The sequence below is a fragment of the Taeniopygia guttata genome, chromosome 2 (genome assembly GCF_048771995.1).
Source record: "Taeniopygia guttata chromosome 2, bTaeGut7.mat, whole genome shotgun sequence".
NCBI classification, from domain to species: domain Eukaryota; kingdom Metazoa; phylum Chordata; class Aves; order Passeriformes; family Estrildidae; genus Taeniopygia; species Taeniopygia guttata.
In genome coordinates, this window is record NC_133026.1 from 51252904 (window position 1) to 51276666 (window position 23763).

Consider the following 23763-nt stretch of genomic DNA (forward strand, 5'->3'; position numbering starts at 1 on the left):
CTCTGCATCAAAGTGTTTCTGAAGACAGTCCAGAAGTTCACTTTTAGTAAAATTGCAGTTGCTCCCTTGCCTCTGTCTCTGACAGCACATTACTGCAATTATATTTACTGGTACTCAAGGTTTTTTGCTTGGATTTGTGGTTTTTGGTTCTTAGGAATTTATTTTTAAAATTTTATATAAATATAAATATATAAATAAATATATATACCTATAAATATTTTTATTTATTTACTCTGTGCTTGGTTTTTTTCTTCCATCCCTAATGGAGCATTAAGATATAAGTTTTCCTAGAATTTTCTTTTAAAGTAAGATTTTTTTTTTTTGGTGATTATAACATTTTTGGCTAAAATTCAGTGGTGATTTTTCTCTGTGGGAGAAATGGTTTCCTTTTCCATGTGTTTAATTTCTGTGTGAAGTTTTTAAAAAGAAGTGTTACCTGTGTGGCTTTAGCTCAATATTGAATCAATGCACTGGAAAAAGAATAGTGTTTCTAATTCATTCTCATATTGGTTTCTTCCTTGTCTTCTCATATTTGATTGTTTAATGAATCTTGCCTCTGCTTGGCTGAGATCTCTATGATGTTTACAGCTCAAAGCAGAGTAATTAAAGAAGCACAGCAGCTTTATAGGAAAGATATAATTACCTTACCAAAAGTTCAGTGATTTTACATACTGAGATCCAGTGCGGTCCATATGGGAGCACACCACTAGCTCCAGTGTTGGTGATCCATTTGCCTCAGGACAAACGGGTACCTATGTTCTTTGATATGGATAGTTTAGAAGTTGTGGTTTAGATATAAGAGATTTGTAGCTGATGGATCTTTGTTGGAAACACAAACAATTTTAGAACAGCAACCCTCTGAGTGTGCCACCTCAGAGCTCGCACACCCTCAAGTCTGTGATACTCGAAGAAATGTTGCTAGCAGAGAGGCCTGGGCTGATACCCCCACCCCATCTCCACACTTCTTGAGGTGTAGCCCTTGCCTGCTGGCAAATACAAAGGGATTTGATGTCAGCATTCCACTGAACTCAAGGGGAATTTATGATAGGTACCTTTGCACAAATAGAAAAGGGTGTACACATCCTTTTATCTGTGTGCATATTAATTGATTATAGTATAAATGTTACCATCTCGAATCTATAGTTAATCATTGTTATAATTGTAGGGAACACTATCAAATTGCTCTGTAAATATTAATTACTCAATGACTAAGTACTGCTAAGCCCTTTTACACCTTTATCTTTCCATCAAGATCCTTTGCACCCTTGCCCCCTCTACTATTCCCAGCTTCCACATAAATCATTTCAAATTGCTTCTAATTTGATCTTTTGTATGCTTTCATCTTTGTAATACATAGTAGAGTGAACCCTGTCATCAAACTATATAAAGTTGTATTTATACAAATTCGTGTTAAACCCTGCTTTCACCAATGTCTTTGATGGTGTTTGTTTAAGCAGCCAAACCACTCATTTGCAATGTAAGGATAGACCTATTTTAAGTAGTTAAAAAGCCTCATAGCAAGACCAGTGTCTAACCACAAAGCAGAAGAATATTATGTTCTGGTAGTTGATTTACTAAACAGAGCTGCAGCTAACAGAAGAGGGATGTCTGCAGTGCCCTGAAATTGAAATGGAAAAGCAGCTGCAAACAGTCCTGATAACACAGGTGGAAACACATGGGTGGGAGGCTGTAAGTTGAGATGCAGTTTGATACCCTTTCTAGCAATCTGCAGCTGTACAAAGCCATGGGTTTGTTAAATTTATTTTTGCAGGTTCTGCAGGACAAAGGAGAAAATGAGACAGCACATAAATACAGATTATGCATTTTGTTTTTGGTAACTGCTATTTTTTAGTGGAACAAAAATGTGTTGTATCCTATGGCCCTATGTATCAAGCCAACCAAGCAATTCTCTGTGTATCTACCATTTATTTCACATATGTATTACTACGAGCACTCCAAGTCATTAATTAAGCAGAGTTCTCTTATGCATAGATTTTGCTGGCAGGTTAATTATAGTTACCAAGCTACTGAATCAATAAAGGAATGAGAGAAAGAGATTGCATACCTAGAAGAAGTTGTGTGAAATTAGAAAAGGAACACAGGGACTATACTAAAGCAGTTTAAGGACAGTTGTCACAAATTTGAATTTAAACAAAAGAAAAAGTATTTATTTCAAGATCTGTTTGGAAAATAATATCTTTTAAATGCTAATTGGAAGGAATAATAGAATAGGAATAATAAGGTTATGCTTTTCTTTCCCAGGTATTGGTAATTTTTATAAATGTATTTCCTTTCTATGCACTCATCTTAGTCTGCAAGAGTTGCATCTCTTCTGTGGAGTCTTTTGCCCCACCTGAATTTGCAGGGCTATTGAATATGATAATATACTTGTTCCTTTTTTGCAAAAAGCATCAGAACGAATTAGCTCATAGCTAAGACCTCCCTTTTTTGTGTTTCATATCCTGCCCATATCCTGTTTCACAGGGACAAGAAGTTTTTTATATTTGCCAAAGGGGTAAACATAAAGTAAACTGTTTCCAGTGTTTCTGTTGTGTCAGAATAATTTTGGTAAAAACTAATAATTAGCCCTAAAATGATGCCTCAAATTCAGTCACTAAAGGGAAATACTTCACTGGTAACTAGCAGAAGATGCACCATTTAAAAGGAAGAGCATTGCTCAGAAAGGCTACTGTTTCTTCATTCATGCTGCCTGTGAGAAACTCTTAGATAGGATGGCTTGATAATATGGCTTTATGTAACTCTTCCTTGGCATAGGTAGAGCTGAGGTGTATTAAATCTTTCCATAATTTCAGACACTGCTGGACTGAACACATGCTGCTCCCAATATCTTGTGAAGTAGTTTCTGACAATGGCATTAAGTTCCCCTTCCTGCACAATAAAACAGTTGATTTTTTGATTATATCTCCATGCCCTAGTTCACTGACTGACACTGGCGTTATATGAGAAAGGAATCCAACAGCTAGAAAAGGCAGTAATTTGGCAGATGGAGCTATTTCTGAGGAGTAGAGTTTATCACAGAATATTCAGATTGGAAAGGTGGTAATTTGTCGTAATGCCAAGGAGTGCAGATTCACATGCTAAGCTGGGGCTGCAGTGCACTTGTGTCCTTGTCCTCTCACCATCATCTCTTCTAATAACAGAAGCATGAAACAGTACCATGGGGCTCTGGAGCTGAGCTGGGTATCCAAAATCACAGGCCTCCTCTGCTTCCAGTTGTTCTGGTTGAAAAAGCTATAGCTACTAATTGCATATCCCAATGTTTTTTTCTGGAGGTGTTGGATCTCCTGACCCACCAGACCTCAGTGAGCTACTTGGACAACCATTCCTTAGTATGTCTCACTTCACAGAGGCAGGGTGAACTGCTTCTAGCTCTTAGATAATGTCTTTGGTGACTTAAATTTTTCTGACTTTCGTCAGCAAGAGCATACTTTCATATGCTGGACACCTAGCAAAGTTGAGGGGTCTGCCATAATGTGATGGCACCCTTTGGGGCAGAAGAGGTGGTAAGAGCAAGACCTTTGGTGTTCTGACAGGCCACTTAAGTTATTTTTCACTTTATAAGCCTCACCATCCACTTCGGTCACCCTGGAAGATAACTTGGCTTTGACCCATTTGTGGCCCTTAGCACTTCATCCATCTGTGTCACTTTCCACTTTTTAATTTTTTTTTCATCTGTTTAAATTGAAAACATCTCAGAAGAAGGTGTTTCTGTTTTCAGGATGCCAAGCCAAGCAAAACAAAGCCCAAATCTTGTTCAGGTCCTTCAGTTTCTGCTGAAATAATTAATGAGGTTTCATGTGAGCTGTTGCAAAGTGCCTAGAGATTCTTAGATTGGCCTATGCAGTTGCCATGGTGCACCTTGGCCAAATAGTTGTTTGTAAAGCAATTTTGTCTCTAATATAAAGGCACAGTTAAAAATCAGTTCCTGTTATTTTTTCATAGAGAATTTTCCATCCAAACTATAAGCTTAGAATTGCTGACCTTAAACACTTCGAGATAATAAGGATACATATTCTTCCAGGTAACATATATCATTACTTTTGTCAAGCAAAGCTTAGTTCAGTGCTGTAGAAATATTATGCTTTATTGGCCTCCAGCCAATCTGTTAATTACCTGCTAGTTCCTTAATGCAACTGAAGATTTGTTTGATTTCAGTGTAAGTTATTAACTTGCTGGTAAAGGATCAGTACCTCATAAATTGTTTCCCTAAATAAATAACTTTACAATGCTACAGAAGTTTTTTGTTTTGTTTTGTTTTTTGTAATAAATAAGAATAAATATGTGGGGGACAGCTTTAAATTGCAATTATATAAGGTAACTCTTTTGATCTGGGATATCAAATAGTAGCACCATATCAATGTGAAGAACATCCAAGTGTCATAGATCTGTTACTCAGGCACCTTCCTTTCTTTGGGAGGATGTCAGTACTTTTACATGTACCAGACTGATTGAAGACTGATTTGTTTTTGTCCTAGGTTGGCTATATGATGCTTATATCCCCAATTGTCTGTTCTGTTTATGCTGGATAATAAGTTTTGCACCTTTAAGACTTGTTCCAAGAGCAAAGGGCAGGAGAGAAGATGCTCCAAGTTTGTTATCAGAAACTGCACTTGCTGCCCCGCATCCTGCTCCTGGGCTGTGCTGTCTGCAGACAGACAGACAGCAAGATAGAGCTCTCCTTTGCTTTTTAGTTAGTTTTAGCTAGCTGAGGCAGAGAAATTCCCTGGACTGTGGCTTTTCTTTTTATTTGGACCTGTCTACACCTGCTCTGAAAAAAACTCAGGAAAGCACCTCTGGCCCACCGGGCTGGGCCTGGGTTGCAGCATTTCCAGCACTGGAGGGACTGATAAGAGACTGGGTGAGCTGAGCTACAGCCCACGAAGAGGACTTGCTGAGTTGTCAACTCTTTGAAGCATCAAAAGGTTTTATTAATATTGTTCAAATTTTTTTGTGCTGGTGAATGCTTTGCCTGTTAAATAAACAGGTTTTTTCCACTTTTCTTCATGGAAATATTTTCCTGAACCAATTAGGAGAGGGGGTGCTTGAATCTGCTTTCTAGAGGAACCCTTTTAGAGATTTTTCTCCTAAATTCACCCTAAACCAGGACAGTTTTGTACTGCTTGGTTTGGTTTGGGTTTTTTGGTCATGTTGTTTTAAATTTGTAAGATCAGATGAAGAGACCTTGGGCCAGGCTTCACTTGTGTATGTCCATTGAGAGAATATAGGCTCTGGCTGTGTTAAATTATTTGAGACCAATAATAGATTTTAATCTCTTTTAATGTATCTCATCCCATTTTTTTTTTTCCAGAAGTTATAAGCTACTTATTTTATTTATTTATTTATTTTAATGTGGGAGAATAGATGGAAAACTCACCGTTTTCAGAAGGAAAAGGCTGTGACTGTCTGGAAATGTCTGGGAAACATCCTTTAAGCAGGTCACGTACCTTAGGTCCCGGCCTTGCTTAGATGCCTTCTATCTGCTAAATAAGCCAGTGAACAGGATAGCTGACTTAAGGACAGGTATTGCACACTCTTCTTGCAATGGGACATTACTGTGTTCTGTGTGAGCTGAACTCCCTGAGAGAACAGGTATGTCCAGGTGAAAGGAAGTATATCAATACATTTTCAGCTGTAACCTCAAGTGAAAGGAGAAGTTAAAATCTTCAAGTCAAACACAGCAGGCAAAAAGTAGTGTTCTTGTCTTGTGATTTTGTATTCATCAGACTGGATGAGGCACTTGCCTGAAGCAGGGAATCACCATAGTAAGTGGCTGGCAAGCTTCTAGAATAATCTAGAAATTTCTTCACCTAATAAGATTTCTCAGGATCAAATCTGCTTGACCTTGGCTTGTTAATATGGGTTTGGGTGGGGGCTGTAAGGAGTGGGTGAAGTGGTGTAAGGGTTCAGAGAAGAGCAAGATCTGTACAGGAAATCTGAGGGCAGTAGTGCTTGCCATGGTAGGTACTGGAGAGAGCAGGAACAGAAGTTGTGCTAGAAACAATACAAAGGAGTACATTGCTTGTTCTCTTTCTCATGGCTTCAGGCTGAAAGAAAAAAAACTGAGGTACCCAAAGTCACCTGTGGTGAACTGTAGCTTTTGTGTTGTCCTGCTTCCTTCTTTCTCCCCCCAGCTCCCCCAAAATATCCACAACCAAGGTCAGATGGTACTGCACAGTAGACATTAATTTACAAAAACTCCCTGTGGGAATTAAGCACCCTCATAGGAAAGAATGACTTAAAGATGAGAGCAGCTATAGAGGTGAGCTCTGTTGTTCCTATTTGTATAGGCTGGCTAAGTAGGGGGGCAGGTGGATCTTTCTTGGTGTACATCTAATGTACACCAAGAGGAAAGATACAGGTTTGTATCATTGCTGACATGTGGTTCTGACTGAAAAATAAACACCAAAGGAAAGTGGCTCTAGCTGAAAATTGGATTCTTAGAGGCAAGAAGTGCCTGATCTGATTGTTTGCAGCTTTCTTTATTTGTCCCTCCTCTTTTTCCCTGCTGGCCCTGTGACTTTCAGCCATTTCAAGATTACCAGTCAGTCTCTGTGTGCCTGGAAGGAACACTCTTCCCTAGTGTAGAAGTAACAGCTTCTTTTATCTTATGTGCTATAGTTATCTAACTTGTGCATCTTGGAGCAAAACTGATAAAGACTGCTAAGACAAGATGGTCATTTCCAATCTTTAATAGCTTATCAGGTTTTAAAAACCTCATGAAAGAGCTGTGTGTTAGTTACATGATGATTAATAGGGAAGCTTATGAAAAAAAGATACCAATTTATGTTTGGTTTTGTAATAGTGTTAGACTTGTCTCTTTTCTCTAACTTAAGTCTGTATAAACAAAAGGATCACAAGAGAACAGCATGTCTCTGCTTGTTTAAATCAACTGGAATTATTGGCACATGCCCTTTGTGGTCCCCGAGTTAGGTGGAAGTGCTGAAAATTATTGTGGTTTTTTTATCAGGATGGTCCAAGATTTGAACCTAAGATGTAAACCACCTACTTTATATCAGAAGAGTCAAACAGTCTATGGGACAATATAGGAACTGTAATAAAGTTACCATTTTTGTGTCACAGGAGGGGAAAAAAGAGAAAAAATGTATTGTCATTATTAACTCTTGGTTATTTTTCTTTCCGAATTGTTATGCAGGTTGCTGTAGAGCCACCATAGGGAATTTTCTGCCTGGGTGAGAAGATAGTTGTCTTTAAAGTGCAAGTTTCCACTTGTGACAAGGTGGAGGATCCATCCATAGATGGAGGGTGGGCATTTTCAGGTTTTTAGTACTTGCCGGTCTTGTAGTTTAAGCTGGCTGGGTGGAAAGTTCAGATATTTTCAAGTACAATGGCACAATCAGATGAAGATTAGCACTAGTCTGATAAAAACAGTTCAAATTTCTACTTAGAGAAACAGGGAAAGCAGTCAAGTATCGGAAGCTAAAAGCCATACAAGATCTCAAGTTTATCCCCTATGCCACTATGAACAATTAATTTACACAGCACTGTCAACTAGTTGTGGGGTTTTATTTATAATGCAAGTGCACTGATATTCTCTTTCTTCACTTGCAGCTGCCCTGAGAGCTTGTGCTGATGGAGGTGCCAATCATCTCTACCACATCACAGAAGGGAGCCAGGAAAGGTATGTCAGCAATACATTTGAAGTCATTGAAGTCATCTTTTCTCAATTAAAGTAAAATGTGGAGGAGCAGGATCTGTTCAGTTACTTAAGTAGCTGCTTGTTCTGTGCATGGTACTTTAATGAACTGTGGCCAGTAATAAAATATTTTCTCCTCATTATCCTAAATTTTTATTCACAGCTACAATTTATAAAAACACAGGAAGCCTAAAACGCCATTTTCCTTGAAGCCCACTGGTCTTTTTTCCTCTTGAGAAAGGAAATTAAGCAGTCTGTCTTATTTTGTGCATCCATCAGAGTTAGGCCTGTGAAAAAATTTGCTGTGTCCCTAGCAAGGGTTGCCTGGAGGAACATCTGATGCTTGTCACCATGAGCTGAAACGAAGTGTGTCCTCTTCATTTTTCATGTGAGGCCTTAGAGGAAATCTACTTACTTAGTGAAGTGAGATGGGTAATAAAATAAGAAGTCTTCTTTTTTGAGTTAGTTTTTAATTAGCATCAGGGCATTATAAATGACCAAAGGTAAGTACAGATATTATCTATGAATGTGTACACTAGGTGAGGAAATATGACTGAAAAAATATGGTTTTGTTTTCTGTGATGGCATTTAGAATTGAAAAACATCCCACGTTTCTGCAGCAGAGGTGTTGAGCTGGGGCTGTGATGCAAAATATTTCATTCCAGTGATTTCTTATCATTGTAGTGGAACCATGAAATATTTTGCAAGCTTAGCTTACTAAAGATTCTTTTTGCTTGTTGTGGCCCTGATTTTTAAAAGTGTTAAGTTTTCTTTTATAGTTCTTTTGAAAGTTTTAAAGTTCTCATAAAACTTCTTTAGTCTTCTGATAATGTTTACATATTTGAGAGTCAGAGTTCCCACACAATTTCATGTATAAATAGAATAGTGTACATATTTCTCTGTAGAGAGAAATGATTGATTAATCTTTGGACCAGTGTCGTTGGAGAGGCAGTAATTCCATCCTCCAATCCACAGTCACAGTCACCTTTGGAACTCTATAAATACCAGATGTTGGAATAAAACTGTGTCGTTTTCTCTTGAACTTACCAAGCTTCTGTATTTCATGTCCAATATCGACAGGTATTTTGAGCAAGAATTCATAAATAAGTAGTTTCATAAAAATTAATTGATACACTGATTCTTGGAGCAAAAAGGAATGAGAAGGGCATCTGGTAGAACTTACAAGCTTATGAAGAGTTTTATTCATACAGCAAAATCTGATACATAGTTTGCTTTTCATCTCATGGAAACTGTATGATGGGGACAAGAGGAAGCTCACTTTCCTCCTCTCCTTCAGAAAAAAGGCAAGAGTTAGAAAGGAGGGCTGTAGTCCAAAAGTAAAAATAAAACAAAAAATTTCTTCCTTTTTCACCTGAGGGAAGTTTATCTAAAGTTCTACAACAGCTAAGACCAAGACTGGAGTCTGGCACTACTGTTGTAGACTATATTTTATAACATTTGATTTGTCCTTTTGTAGTAGTTGCTCACAGAGCTATGGAAAACTTAAGCAGGTGTCTGTTTGAATTCAAGACCAACTTGCAGCAAACAGTTCTCTTTGATAATGGTAATGCTCTCCAAAGAACAACATTTGAGGGCTTTTGCTTTACTTTCTTTGGTAACCCATTCATCTGTTCTGCACATATTTATATTTGTATTAAATAAATATAATTCAGGGGAAATGAATGATTATTCTTTGACTTAATAGTTCTTTCAGTCTTACATACTTGGCCCTTGGAGTATTCTTTTCCTCTATCTTTCTTCTTCTCATCTTAATTGCTTTGGTTGGGTATATCTTACCTTCAAAGTAGTTCTTTTGAAACAAAAAAGAGTGCATAATTTGGATTTTTGTCTTTAAAGAAATAATTCTGCTGGAAAGAATATCCATTTACTTCTCTGAAGTATTTTTTCTTTAAATTCCCTGTCCATTGTTATTAAAGAGCTGTCTGCTCAGATGCTGCTGACATACTAATAATTTTTTAATGCTGTCTTCACATTTTAAAACTATACTTTATTCAAAGCCCTGATATCTGATTGTGTTATATCAAAACCTAAAAAACAATAGTCCTTTAATTTTAGGGATATTATAATATATAACAGATATAAATAAATAATTTGATTGATATTTTGGGCTTGATTCTAAGCCCAATTGACACTAAATTTTATGAAGAATCCTTTAAAATGGGAATTAGTGATAATACTTTGGGAAAATAATAGCTTGCAGTATGGTGCTCTTGTACTGGTATCTTCCTTTGGAGATAAGTTCATATTACAGAATCACAGAATGGGTAAACTGGAGGGGACCCCAGTGGATTGAAGAAGCCCTTCTTGTCTTTGACAGCCTTGGCCAGCTTTAATTCCAGATGGGTCTTGACCATCTTCATCTCATTTATACTTACTGTGACAACCTCTCTGTATTCATTCCAAGCGTCCTGACACTGATTCCATTTGTTGTGTATTTCCTGCCTACACTCAAGTAATGACAGGAGTTCCTTGATCATCCACAGGCCTCTTTCCCCTTGGCCTGATTTCTTTCTCACGGGAATGCAACATTCTCAGGACTGGAGGAAGTGATCCTTGAATATCAATCAGCTCTCTTGGACCTCTATTTCCTTCAGACCTCATTCCCATGGGATTAGCTCTAAGAGGTTAAAGTTAGCTCTTCTGAAGTTCATGGTTGCAATCTTACTGCCCTGCTTCCTCCTTCCCCATACTGAGCTCCAAAGTCTCATGGTCATTACAGCCAAAGTTGTGCCCATCATTCACATCTCCAACAAGGTCTCTGTTTACTAGTATGAGATGAAACACACCATTCCTTGTGTGATCATCCACTTCTTGTGTCAGGAAGTAGTCATCAAGGCTTTCCAGCAACCTCCTGGATGGTTTGTGCTTCACTGTGTTGTGTCTCCAGTAGATGTCAGGGTAGTCAAAATCTACCACAAGAACCAGCACCTGTGACTTCGAGGCTGCTTGAAGCTGCCTGTAGAAGATCTCATCAACCTCCTACTCCTGCCCGGGCAACCTGTTGCAAACACTCACACCAGCATCACCCTTACCAGTCTGTCATTTTATCCAAACTCATAAGGCCTCAACTCACTCATCATCCTCACCAAGAAAGAGCTCAATACATTCCAAGTGTTACCTCACTCATAGAGGGCAGCTCCACTACCACACCTTCCCAGTCTACCTCTCCTAAGTAGTGTATGCAGGACAACATTCCAGCCACGGGAGTTATCCCCCTATATCTTCATAATCACAGTGAGATCTGTGACTGCACACAGATCTCTGCTTCCTCTTGTTTATTTCCCATACTGTGTGTGTTGGCATACAGGCACTTTTTAGAGGTATTTGATTGTGTCAATATCCCAGAAGGGGTGCAGAGGACGATGCATAGTCTTTCTACTAGTTGTGTCTTTGGATGCTTGTGTTTAATTGAAGTATTCCCTCTTAATCCTCCATTTGCTGCTCCCATGGCTGCTGTAGTTCTTCCTCAGTGCTTAACAATTCTTTAATTTGCTTTTCATCATATTGGACTATGCTGGTGGATGAAAAGCAGCAAAGGGTGATTCAAGAGCCTACCACTCCATCTGTTTCCTGTTTTCTCCACTTGACTTGCTTTTGTGCTAGACCCATCAAGCAAACGAAGTTCACACCTTAATTTCTATAGTCCTGCACAGGCTGACATAGCAATGAGACTTAATGTCATGACTAAGATGTTATCTGTCTTCGTCTGTGTTCATGGTGTCATTTTTATGATATTTGGTTGGTTTTCCCCTTTTCTCAGAAAATCTGAGTTGCAATTATTTTTGTTTAAAAACAAACCAGTCTAAGAAAACCTTCATTTCTGTAAGTGCTAACAAGGAGAAACCATGCCAGATTTTTTCAATGATATGTTAAAACAAATTGCCTTCTGGAGCATGAGGGCTAAGAAGTGTAACCAAAAGGGTAGGATAACATTCCCTCAAAGAGGCTGGTCCTTGGGAGCTGTCAGTGCTGGGGACATGGGAAAGGCAGGAGTGAAAAAGGACTGAATGCTCGTGCTTTTTTCTCTCTGACTCTACAGTCCAGAAAGGTTATTTTCCTTGGACTGTTAACACCAGTTCCTACTTAGAAACAAGGATTACTGCTAAACCATTCTTGATTGCTAAACATTTGCTACTAATCAGACTTAAAGGTGAGTCGCTGATCTTTATGGGTTCTTCGCTCTGCCTTATTCTGTCTGCCTTGCCTATCCAATTTTGAATTTTCTTGAATCATTATGAAGCACTGCTTTCCACTTCAGCATTAGGCTGTTGTTTATCTGTATCACTGCAGAACTTGTTTCTCAACACCTTGTGATTACATCTCAAGACATTGATTAACCTGGGTGTCACTGGCTTTGGGGTATACAAAGGTGAAAATGCATTGAAAACTATCATCACACTGTAACCTTTAAAACCAGTCAATAGTACTTGTGTCTTGGATGCTGTTTTCCAGAGAGATGTCAAATCCAATGCATATTCAGGTTTTGCAGTGTTAAGACCATCAAGTTAAAGAGGGGAGCAGTGAGCTCTACAAGATGAAGGATAAACCAATCATGAAAAAATACTGTGTATCTGGAGTTCTGGTTAGTATTTCAGACTGACTGTGTGACACTAGTTGGCTTGCCTACAGTCACAGATATCATGTCTTTCACTACACTTTCAGTTTCTCCCTGCAAACTATACAAAATATAAGAGTAGCAGTAAAGCTGGAAAATGGTAGCATTTTCTACATATTAAACATAAATGAGGTGAACTCAGGTAATGCATGAAAGTGCAGCTGCTACTATACAATTCTTCTCTGAACTGGCCATAAATGCAGGCAGCTTCAAGAAGCTCTACAGGAGTTTTTAAAAATTAGGAACAAATTCTGTAGACATTTCCAGTTGATGCAGCTGCTAAATTTCAAATACAGACCTCAAAAATATCTTTTTACAATCAACTTATATTTTTGAAGTCCCTGTCACGATGCAATTCCACTTCAGCTTTAGCTTGCCTAGCTTCATCCATCCCCAGGCAGAGCTCTGTGCACTCCAGCTTCTCTCTTAAAGAAAGAGCAACTCTTCTTCCCCACCTTCCTATCCTGTTCTTCCTAAAAAGCATGCATCCTCTCATTGCAACACCCAGTCATGTTTCTGTGATCCCAGCAGGATTGTAGCTCTGCAACTGCACACAGATCTCTTTGTTTTTCCTCCCAGGCAGCACGCATTTTCCAGGGGTTTATTTTGCATCAAAGTTTGATAGCTAAACAAAAGTTTAACCTTTGAATAGGAAAAGTAAGCTAATACAGCTTCCATGAGGAAAGGTTGTAGTCATTATATATTTGCCTGGATGAAAAGTGGAAAGATGAAAAGTAGTGTCTATATTTTGACAGTTTCATGTGTGCATTTTAGCAATTAGTGAATGTTAGTAGTGCCTTGGCTACTTCAACTGGCTGTTTATAGCTTACACTGAATTTGACTGATCTAAGAACCAGTGCCTCCATTGACAAGACAAGCAAAAGAGAAACATCTGGACAACAGCTACCAAAACCCATCTGTAAAATGAGATCTATTTTTCTGAATAACCTTCTACTCATAGAAAAGTGGGTCCCTAATAAGATTTTTAGACTGAGAAATTCATACATACTTTGCTGTGCTCCATATTGGATTAGAAATAGAGTACTTATGAAGGTAATTAGCCATTGACATAACTTAATGTACAGTTGAGAGAAATTCTTTGAACTCTTTAGATTAAACTGAGTTTATTTTATTGTTTTTAGGATATCTTATATTCAGGCAAAATTTAGGGCACTGATGCAGAAAACACTGAATGAGATTATCTGAGTATAGAGTTCTACATGAAGAGTACAATGACAACTTCTTGTCTTTAAAATCTACTCATTGTATGATTTGGGGAGGATGTGAGACAGTTATACTCATGAAGTTTTTGCTTTATTCATGTTGCTATGAGAATATGTTTTAGTACTGTTTAAAAATATGTATTTAACCTCTGAAACTGTGAGATCAAAGCTACCACCTTTGCTGCTAGTGGTGAAGAGTTCTTTGGTTTGAGGGATTACAATCCAAAAGCCAAGAAAGTTGAAAGCTCAGATGTGGCAGCAGCTCTCTGGCCACACGAGAAACACAACATTTCCAGGCATTGTCCTGAGAAAGGCTACGAGAAGATCAGAGAAAAGAATGAGAAACAATTTCTATCTTCACTTGCTGCACCTGTTGTTGTGAACATGTGGAATGTGTTATGGACATTTGTTTACCAAAGGTGGTTTCTTAATTAGCTAATGGTGATGGTATTTGGACTGGAGGACCATTCAAGTCCACGTGTATCATAACTGTCTATAAAAGAGCAATGGGTTTCTTAATAAAGATTATTGATCAGCCTTCTGTGAATCATGGAGATTATGCCAATTATTTCCTGGCCAGGAGCCTGTTGCAGTGACACTCAGGCAATGCTTTATTTGTCAAATAGCTTAAAGGGGATCTTTTACATCAGACATCTTTGCCTGACATAAAAACTATAGCAGTGTTTAAAGATCAAAATTAGAATCTTGTGTTTATCGTAATAAATTCTGCAAGAGTGTTCAGAAAAAGAACCTCCCTATCCACAGTTTCCTCCTTTAGGAAATACCTGACTTGGGATCCATTTTTAAATTTTTAGAAAACAGCGAGGCATCAACAAATTTAAAGAAAACAAAGAAATCTGTCTCTTAGTGCTTGGAAGGCTTCATCCATTTGAAGTTGCATAATGTGTTTGCTTCAGGTAGTGCAGATGAGAAATTCTCAAGATACCTCAGGATCATGTAATTTTTTGGGTTTTTTTCATTTATGTCTTCAATTTAATTACTTTCACTCGATTGCATTTTCAAATACATTTATATTCCAGAAGCAGTGCATTGGTAAGTCAAGATTTGTTTCAGAAATAGTGAAGAGTTGAGGTAGCAAGGCATGAATATCATGAAATATGCATCATTTCAGTCCTCAATTTAAACCAAAATTAGCTTCTTGTATTGGAAGGGGTTTCCTGAAAGTATTAGGGCAATAACATCACTAGGCATATCAGACTTAATTTGGTCTCTGAATCAAATGCTTACAGAAATTATGAGAGTTGGAAATCATTGGTCTATTTTTTTTACTGCTAGGTTCATCTTCATATTAAACAGCTGTATAAGCCAGACCCAGGAGTATGTATTCTTCCAAAGTAAAGGAGTTATTTCTATTCACTTAGTCATCTTATGCTATAAAGGAAAAAAAATCTGAGAGTTACATAACAATTAGTTCAGAGTCACATGAGAATTTTAGGAGGGGTAGAAGTACTCTTTTGCATATCACAAGAAGTGTAGATACATTTTGAGAGAGACACCAGCAACAGGGTTTACTTGGCAGTGGTTTTAAGTGAACTTACTACATAAACCATAATAGAAAATGGACAAGTTTTTGTTTTGTTTTTTTTTTATCATTCCCTCAAACTGAAAAACAAGTGGCAGATAATAATAAAACATATGGTCTTAGAAATATTAGAAGTATCTAGGTGAGATTAAATTACTCTTCATGTTGAATTTCTATTGCGTTTGCTAGTCAAGATGGTAATTGTAGAACCATGGTAATATTTATTACTAAAAATGATGGGAGGTGACAGTGCTGCCTGTTGTTGTGACCCATGAAATTTAGATTTCTATTAGAAAGAAGGCTTGGCCACATCATGCCCTTACAGAAGCTGTGAAATGGCTGGCTTTTCATCCCCGAGATACATATGTGTACATGGATGTATGAATGCCTTGTTTCTTTTATGTCAGGAGACGGTGGAAGCAAGTTACTACCTTACTACAGGACCATGCAGTCTTTACAGGAGAAGAGTAGAAAAGAAAAAGCAGTCCTCAGTAGAGCCTCTGGATATGATTCACAAGAGGAAGGTGTAGATGGATCAGGTCTTGTGCAGAGCAAAAGTGAGAGTATTGTCTACAGGCTAAAATGGAGAACTGGGGAACCAAGACTTTTATTTTGTTCCTTTATTAATTTGCTCATTCAGTCATGCACTGAGTTACAAAATCATCTCACATTCTGAATTAATCACCTTTAAAATGCAGGAAAATAGTTCTTAAGAATAAATAAAATACTCTCCTCATTCATATGATCTCATCAGAATTTCTGATATTTCCATGTTAAAAGATAAGTCTATCAAAGGGCCAGGTATCATTCCTGATGACATCAGTATTTAATAATGAGTAGTAAGTTCTAGGTGGAAGCAGACTTGATCTCCATGAGTGCTCCAAGAATCTTCTTCCTTTGGCATAAATCCACTGATTTTCTTTCTTTTTTTGCATACCTCAAGATATTCAAAGGTGGCATTAGGACCCTGCTTCAGTCACATCAATAAACATTAAGCATGAATCTCTGCTTTTTTCGAATTATTCTAGTCTTGCTTAGGAGTAGATTAGAAGGACCAAGACAAAAGTCTGGGGAGATGGAGTGATGAGCAAATACAAAACAGGTGAACAGTTGAACTTTAGAAACAAGGTCTCCTGGCTGCAAGTGCAGTGTTTTGCCCATAAGACTGCTCTGTTCCAGTAAGAGCACCATAAACCAAGTTTAAATTTCCAACCAGGAAATCAAAGGGTCATGATTTGTCCAGCACAGTAGTTCTAGGGAAAAAAAAAAATGGGGACACTTTCAATTAATCCCAGGTCTTTCAATCAGAGGGTATGTACTGCTTCATCGTATTCTTCAAATAGCTGCATCTCTGCCCCTAGTGTACTGTAAGCAGAGGAATGTCATTGCCATCTGGGTGATTTCTGGCTTTATGACATGGTAAAAATCATTTATGGCCACCCCAATGCTAGAGGTTAGGGCTTTGCAGTGATAAAATATCCGTGCATTGAGTCACATCTGGAACAAGAAGCTTCGAAAAGACTTCTGAGCTGGCTAAAGAGTACTCAGCACTTTATAGTGGCTTGGTCTGTTGCGTCTAAGGAGTAATTCTCAGGATTCAGGAGAAGCTGGCTTTGTGTGTAGTGTTAGGGTGGAATGTATGCCTTTGTTCCCTTTGTATCTCTCACTATCAATGGAAATCAAGGATTAAGCCAGCAATGTTTGTTTTTATGGAGCAATGGTTTCTACAGATGTTTGGGGCAGCCTGGGGACTGGGAGTTTTCCTGTTCTTGAAACAAAGTAAAACTAGAAAGTTCTTGCAAGCCTCAAGCCAAGCTGGGTCTTTGCTGCAATGTCATTTAAAATACAGATTTTATATTGAACATGTCAAGAATGAGCTTAGATTTGAAAAAAGCTCCATTAAGACCTGAGAAGAATGCCATGATCAGTATTCAATTTGGGGGCACAGAAATCCATGTGCTATCAATGCCTTAAAATGAATGCATGTTAACAAATGACCTTGAAGTTGACTAATCTGCTCTGTTGCACTTAAGACATTTAGGGAGGAATTACTAGTGCTATAACACCCATTCTCTTTTTTGTTTTTTGGTTTTCTTTTTTTTCATAGACTGGAAAATGTTGGGGAAGAGCAGGTGTAGTTCCTTGCAGCTGACTTCAAATTATGCTATATTACCTATTGGGACTGAACACAAAAAATACCCATAGATTAATTATTCAGATTAGTTTTTGCTGTCTCTAAAATGTTATTTTAATAAACTTATTTGTGATTGTTGGAGCATAAACATATTCTGGGTGTCTATTGCTTGGTTTTCTTTCATATTCTCTTTCTTCAGTAGACTCTGCTCTCGTTCTATAAATATATGAATGCCAGAAGTTCTGAGTTTTAACAATCTGCATTCAGATTGACATTTTTATTTCCAGAACAGATGATTCTATTCTTCAAATCTGTTTGAATTTAGTATTAGTGAAGCCAGAAGCTTGCAAATGGAGGGACTTTATGTATTGTAGAATACGATGAGAAGTAAAACTTGAGAATATAGATCCATCCATCTTTATTTTTCCTAGCTGTTCTGGTAAGATTTGTTTCTAAATCTAATTGTATTCCAAGAGTGGTTACATTTTACAAATGGACGCTTTTCATCTTTTCATTTAAAAATGTTATGTGTCACAGTTGTTTTCACAGGAAATGCTGTCAAGAACAAGTAACTGTGCTCTAGAACTATGATTAAGGCTTCTTATTACAGTTGATAACTGAGAATATTTAATAAATTTACTTTATAGGTTCAAGAGATGAATACCCCGTGCCTCTTCTGACAAGGATAAACTGTAGAGAAAAAACTGCAGAACCAGTTGCAAAGCCATCCTCATGAAGGGTTGAGCATCAATTAATTGCTGGTGGGTTGAAAGTTGGACTAGATAAGGTTGCCAGTCAGCCCAGCAAATTCCATCATTTAAGATAGGAGAGTTAATCCTTATTTAAAAATTAGAGCTCTGAGCTGTCACAGAATCAGTTTTGTTCTGCTGCCAGAAATAACTTGCTCAAGCATGTAGATAGTGTTTACAGTGGTACCTCCAAAGCTGCTCTTGGATACATTTACATTCAGAGAAACTAAAATCTCCTTCAACTAATAGTTTATACAAAAGTCATACTCTTGGGTGTGTACACTCCTCTCCAACCACCATACTACTGGCCTTATTTAGGTAACAGCCTGGGCTCCCTTCTTGCAAAATGGTGGAGGAAAAACATCTTGTAATGCTTTGAGTCAGTTGCGTTAAATAAAAAAGGAGATAAATTGCTGTCTCTTGCATATGGACTTTAAAAAAAAAAAAAGTTTTAGTCGGTATACAAATGTAGAGAATTCTGATTTTTGAGCAAGGGAAGAAAGATCTGTTTTTGATAACAGATAAAATGAAAATACATCTGTCATTAACGTTAAAAGATAGTCAAAAGCCTGTTGGAAATTGTATAAACTCTACAGAAATATCTTGCATACTGATTCCAAATAAATGATCAGAATAATGTCTGTAGGTAGATTAGATCCAAGGTTACAGTGTCTTAAAATTAATGGAAATTAATCAAGGTCCATTGGTGTTGTGTTTTGATGCTTTTCTACCTGTGTGGGATATTCCTCACGGGCAAGTCTAGAGGGCATTTGCAAATAGGTTTTGGTGTCTCTGCAGAACCCTGGACCAGTATCAGTACATCCTTCAGCTCTGACTCATCAGCTCAGCTATGAAATAGGGAGTGTTTCAACTGAAATATGCACTAAGGCACTAAGATAGCTTCTGATACCAACATGAGCATCTTCTGTGTGCTGTGGGCATTGCCTTTACTTGCAAATATTTTCCATTTTTCTTATCTTTTTGTAAGCACTTGTGTACATATCAGCACCTCAGGAAAGATTAGCACTGCAAGGGTATGTCTAGAAGAATGAACTTGAGAGAGATGAGAGCAGTAGATAAAGGGCTGGATGATAACTCTAGCATACCACCAAAATACCTGTATGTTGCAATACAGTCTGAACATGGAAACATTCAGAATAAGAATACACCTGTCCTGCACCAGGTCTTTTTGGCTCAAACAGGGGCATGTGTATGTACTGTACAAAGAAATTATGGAAGTGGGCTAAGGAAGATACGCATTCAGCTTCTGTTGGCTTTGGAGCAATGTCCTTGTTTGTTCCTCTGAGTACCAAGGAATATTAAACTGACTACAAAATAAAAAGAGTCAGACAAATAATACTTCAGAAAGAATACAGCTGAACGTGGTTGAAAGTTATTTTTCATTCTAGAGAGAGAAGAAACAAACCAAGACTGACCAGTGTCTATCTATGTGGGCACACAGCATAAAGATGCTATAGAAATTATCTTGTGACTTTTTTTAGGATTTTAAAACTAACCTGGTCAATGAGGGGAGCTGCAATTCCACGCAAGCCTGTCAGTTTTGTTATCTTTTTAGTGTTACTTAGGTATTCTTCTTTATTGTCACAACACAGAAATAGATGGACCTGTGCTTGTTGAATAGGGACCCAGATCACCCTTCTTACAAATTCAGGATGTTCCATTGACTTAATTGGTAAGACATTAAGCACTAGATGCCTAAGGAATGATGCCCTCTCCATGTATTGCCCTGAATTCTTGCATTATAACTGATGTTTTACATAATGCATCACTTCTCCATGGTGATTGCAAGCAGGGAAATCACCAGAGGTAGATTTAATGTTTTCAGCAACCTGGTATTGTTCCAACAGCCTGTGAAATGGATGGAACAACAGCGAGACTCCTACTATTGCTTTGTCAGTAACCACATCTTCCAGAATTGGGATATAATCCATTTTTATCTCTTTTGCTTTAAAAAAAATCCCCAACCAAACAAAAAAAAAATTTACTATGTAAATATTGTTTGAGCATCTATTACTCTGATTCCAGCATTGGCAATAGTTGGAAATTTTTACTGCTTACTGTATGTGAAGCAACTTTGAGGTGCCCACACAGTGATCAAAATATTTAGATTATTTTAAATAGTAGCAGTAAGATTAGGAATGAAATTAATTCTGTAGCAATAAATTGTTATTGGTCTAAGGATAATTCTTGGTTTATTCTTGGTCTAACTCTTGAGGGACATCCCACCTACACAGAGTGCTTAACTCTTAAACTGTCTGGCTTTCCCTGATGGTTAAACTTCAGCTGGAATAAGTTTCTTTCTTTTAAAGTACAGCTGAGTTGAAGGTACTCACATCACGTGACTAACAGGGAAAATATTTTGTATCACAGAGTACACATGTGTGTGCAGTTTGGTCTTCATTTACTCCAGTGTTTTTATCTCTATGTAAAAGGTGTCTGGCAAATTAAAATAAAATAATAGAAGCAATAAAAGCTATATAGCTCTTCCCCTTCATTTATTCATTGTGTTTTGCACAAATTGGAGTGACTATCTAAGTGAAAGGAAATGTAAGGATTTGCAACTTGAGACTGGATTAACCCATTGGTGTGGAAAGACCTAATAGGATGCCAGTAAAGAAGATTGATAAAGATCAGCAGGTTAGAAAAGGTATATCTTTATAGTACTTGATATATGAAGCAATGACAGAGGGACGAGCAAAGGCAGCAGATAAAAGGCTGTGCCTTTGGACTTCCCCTTTTTCTTCAGCATAAAAAAGAGACTGGTATGTGGGTGTAGCTCAAAATATTTTGTATGAGACCACTAGGATTTTTAGGTCAGCTTTTGTTCTTTTGTGGGTTTTTTTAAGCTTTTGAGTGGGTAGTAGAGTGATTGATTCATTGATTGATTGATTGACTGTTTCTGCAGTTGGTGTGTGTTACAAGTCCAATGACATTCATTGTTCAGTGGTGGGCATCCAGCTGTGGGCCAGAGCAGTGCCTGTGGTTGTCATTCCTTCTGCAGAAGTGAAGCCACTCTACAAAGGCTTGGAATCATAGAGTCTTTTTGCACCAATGCAACAGAACTCTGAATATCTCTGTTTCTTTGTCAGCAGGGTTTTTGCCTTCATGTTAAGAGGATCTAAACAGATTAGGGACAGACATAATCAAAAAAAGGCAAAAATTGGAAGAGAGGGAGATAAACAGGGTACAAGGAAAAAGATGGAAAAGGAGTGAAAATGTTTTTGATACTAAAGCTGAGAAGGAGAAAAGTCTCTGGAATAACCTAACTTATGACCCCAGTGGAGCAACTGTTGTTTTGTAACAAGAAAGAAAAGAAAGAAAGAGAAGAAAAGAAAGAAAGAAAAAGAAAGAAAGAAGGAAAGGAAGGAAAGGAAGGAAAGGAAGGAAGGAAGGAAGGAAGGAAGGAAGGAAGGAAGGAAGGAAGGAAGGAAGGAAGGAAGGAAGGAAGGAAGGAAGGAAGGAAGGAAGAAAGAAAGAAAGAAAGAAAGAAAGAAAGAAAGAAAGAAAGAAAGAAAGAAAGAAAGAAAGAAAGAAAGAAAGAGAGAGAAAGAGCAGGCTTTGCTATTTTCCTCTGCAAGTTCCAGAAGTATCCATGGGAGGATTGATGTTTTCTAATTTTGTAAGCTGCAGCAGGGGTGTTAAATATTGGTGACAGATCAGATTGGAATCGTGCACCTAAAGGTATTTTGAGTAGTGAGAGAAAGACAGGCTGTCCCGAAAAGGCACCTGAAAAGAGTCAGTAAAGAATCCAGTGCTTTTTTTTTCTTTTTTGTTAAAACATCATCTGTGAGGTTTGACAACAAATGGTTGTAATTAATGAAGTGACAGATGTGGATGTCAATATCTCTTCTTTCTGATGCATTTAATTGTAGGAAAAAAAGAAAACTTTGCATAAGGTGATTTTGGGGTGGTTGTGTACAGGAGGGAGTTGTATGAGGAGCATGCATGGATTGATGCAATTTTTAGCTCTCAGAAGGAATTCTCAGGGTGGTGAAGAATCCATTTTGAGTTAACATTCCTAGCAAGTGAGTTACTGGACCAGCACTTACTCTGCAAGCACCAGCGTGCTCTGATTGGCACCAAGGGGCCAACATGAATCCATTGTTCGAAGCTTTGCAGCAAAGCAATGAAAGCAGTTGTACAAGCTGTGGTTCTGCCTCGCATCTGGTGAAGGGGTTACTGCTCTCCGATTTCCGTTCAGAGTCACAGTGTTTCAGCTTGAACAGCACTTTCTGACAAAGACAGGAGCTGGAACTGTACTACACTGTCATTTGGCTTAGTGGGATACTTAAGCTTCTGCTGGCTTAAACAAATAGGAATTAAATGGACAAACCCCTCCTCGTTTCATTACTCCCTCTTCTCTGCCCCACAGTGTAAGTAATTGGGAAGAGCGTTCATGATCATGTTTACTGTAATGACCCTCTCCTCTGGGGATACTCTTGTGGCATCTTTTAATGTTAATTTAGTATTGATTTATGATTCTAATTGATATGCTGTAGCTCTTGTTCATTAAGTGACCACATGCAGGGTTCTCATATTTTGTGTGTTCCCTGTAAAACCTGTGCACTTCATTAAATCTCTGCATTAAAGAAAGTATTTCCAGGCAGAGCAATATTCCAACAGCACATAGCAAATGTGCAGGAGGGTCCCAAGGTCACAAACTCCTTTCAGAGGTTAATTAAGTCTGAAAGAAAGGTATTCTGTTGTAATTAAATAGTAATGAATGAGAGGCCAGGAATATTTGGTGCATAATGCTATACCATGAGGCAAAGCCAAAACCATCAGCAAATTTATTGTTTTATTTCATATTCTATTATAAAATACCCTTGGGTGTCAGTGTAATTTTTATTCTCCAACTTGCCTATGACAGAATGGGGATTAAGTGGTCAGCACTGTCATGCATATATGTGATTATAATACACCTCAGTAGGGGTTTCAAGAACTCTAATAGCATTCCCAGCATGCTGAACAGGGCTTTCATCAGGAGTGTGATGCCTTCCCCATTCTGCAGGATCATATTTTTATTACTCAGAGAGGAAAGTGCTTCCTTTGCCACATTCACACTGGAAAAGCTGTGGCAAGTTTTGCCTTCTTTTAGTAGCACCAGCAGAAATACAGTCATGTTCATGACCCTGTTTAAGAGCTCATCAAAATTTCCCTTTTAGTTCTTGTGCTTCTGGGATTTAATATTTCTGCCTGTTCAAGTGCATTAGGCTGGATCATGGCACAGGACCATACTCAAGTTGTCAATCCAAGCTACAAGCGTAGCTTTTTCTTTTTTGTTTTCCCCAGCCTTCTGTGAAAATTAGCCATTTCCAACGTTCTCACACTGACTTGTTCCACTCTGTTATCTCTGAAGAGTTAATTATTTTACTCTCTAAACATATTTTAGGAGTCTAGAGACCAAAAGCATGAGTTACCAGTAGGTTGTAGCTTTAATTCCTTACTTCTGTTTTTAAAAAGTAATTTTAATTATTTAATTTTCTCATCTGAAAGCTGCATTTGCAAACTCTTTTCCCCACATTGTAAAAGACAGAAATGGGGAAAACTGCTCCTACATACTCCTCATTGGAGCTCTTCTATGGACCAACATCAGCCCTTCTTGGGCCTTGGACTTGGTTGTGATCCCGTGGCTTGGAAGGAAGATATTCTCCACATCCCTGTCTGTCATGGATGTACCTATCTAGGTAAGGGAGGTGGTGTTTCTTAGAATTAGGGAGCCACATAGCCTGAAACACCTGAGACAGGATCCACAAAAGCTGATGCTGTGTGAAATGCACCT

The 23763-nt window shown here is 38.0% G+C and overlaps 1 protein-coding gene across 6 annotated transcripts in view; it reads left to right on the plus strand.

Moving 5' to 3' along the window:
• Window positions 1–23763, plus strand: part of TPK1 (thiamin pyrophosphokinase 1) — a 292817-nt gene that overhangs the window by 104357 nt on the left and 164697 nt on the right. For 5 of the 6 annotated variants that reach the window (XR_012054636.1, XM_032746808.3, XM_030265289.4 and 2 more), the window contains exon 3: window positions 7591–7660. Coding sequence is in view for 5 of the 6 variants with exons in the window: in XM_032746808.3 (XP_032602699.3) it covers window positions 7591–7660 (70 nt within the window). In the remaining variant the exon portion in view is untranslated. Of the gene's footprint in view, window positions 1–7262; window positions 7285–7590; window positions 7661–23763 lie in introns of those variants that run through there. The other variant, XM_072925926.1, reaches the window with a different exon arrangement.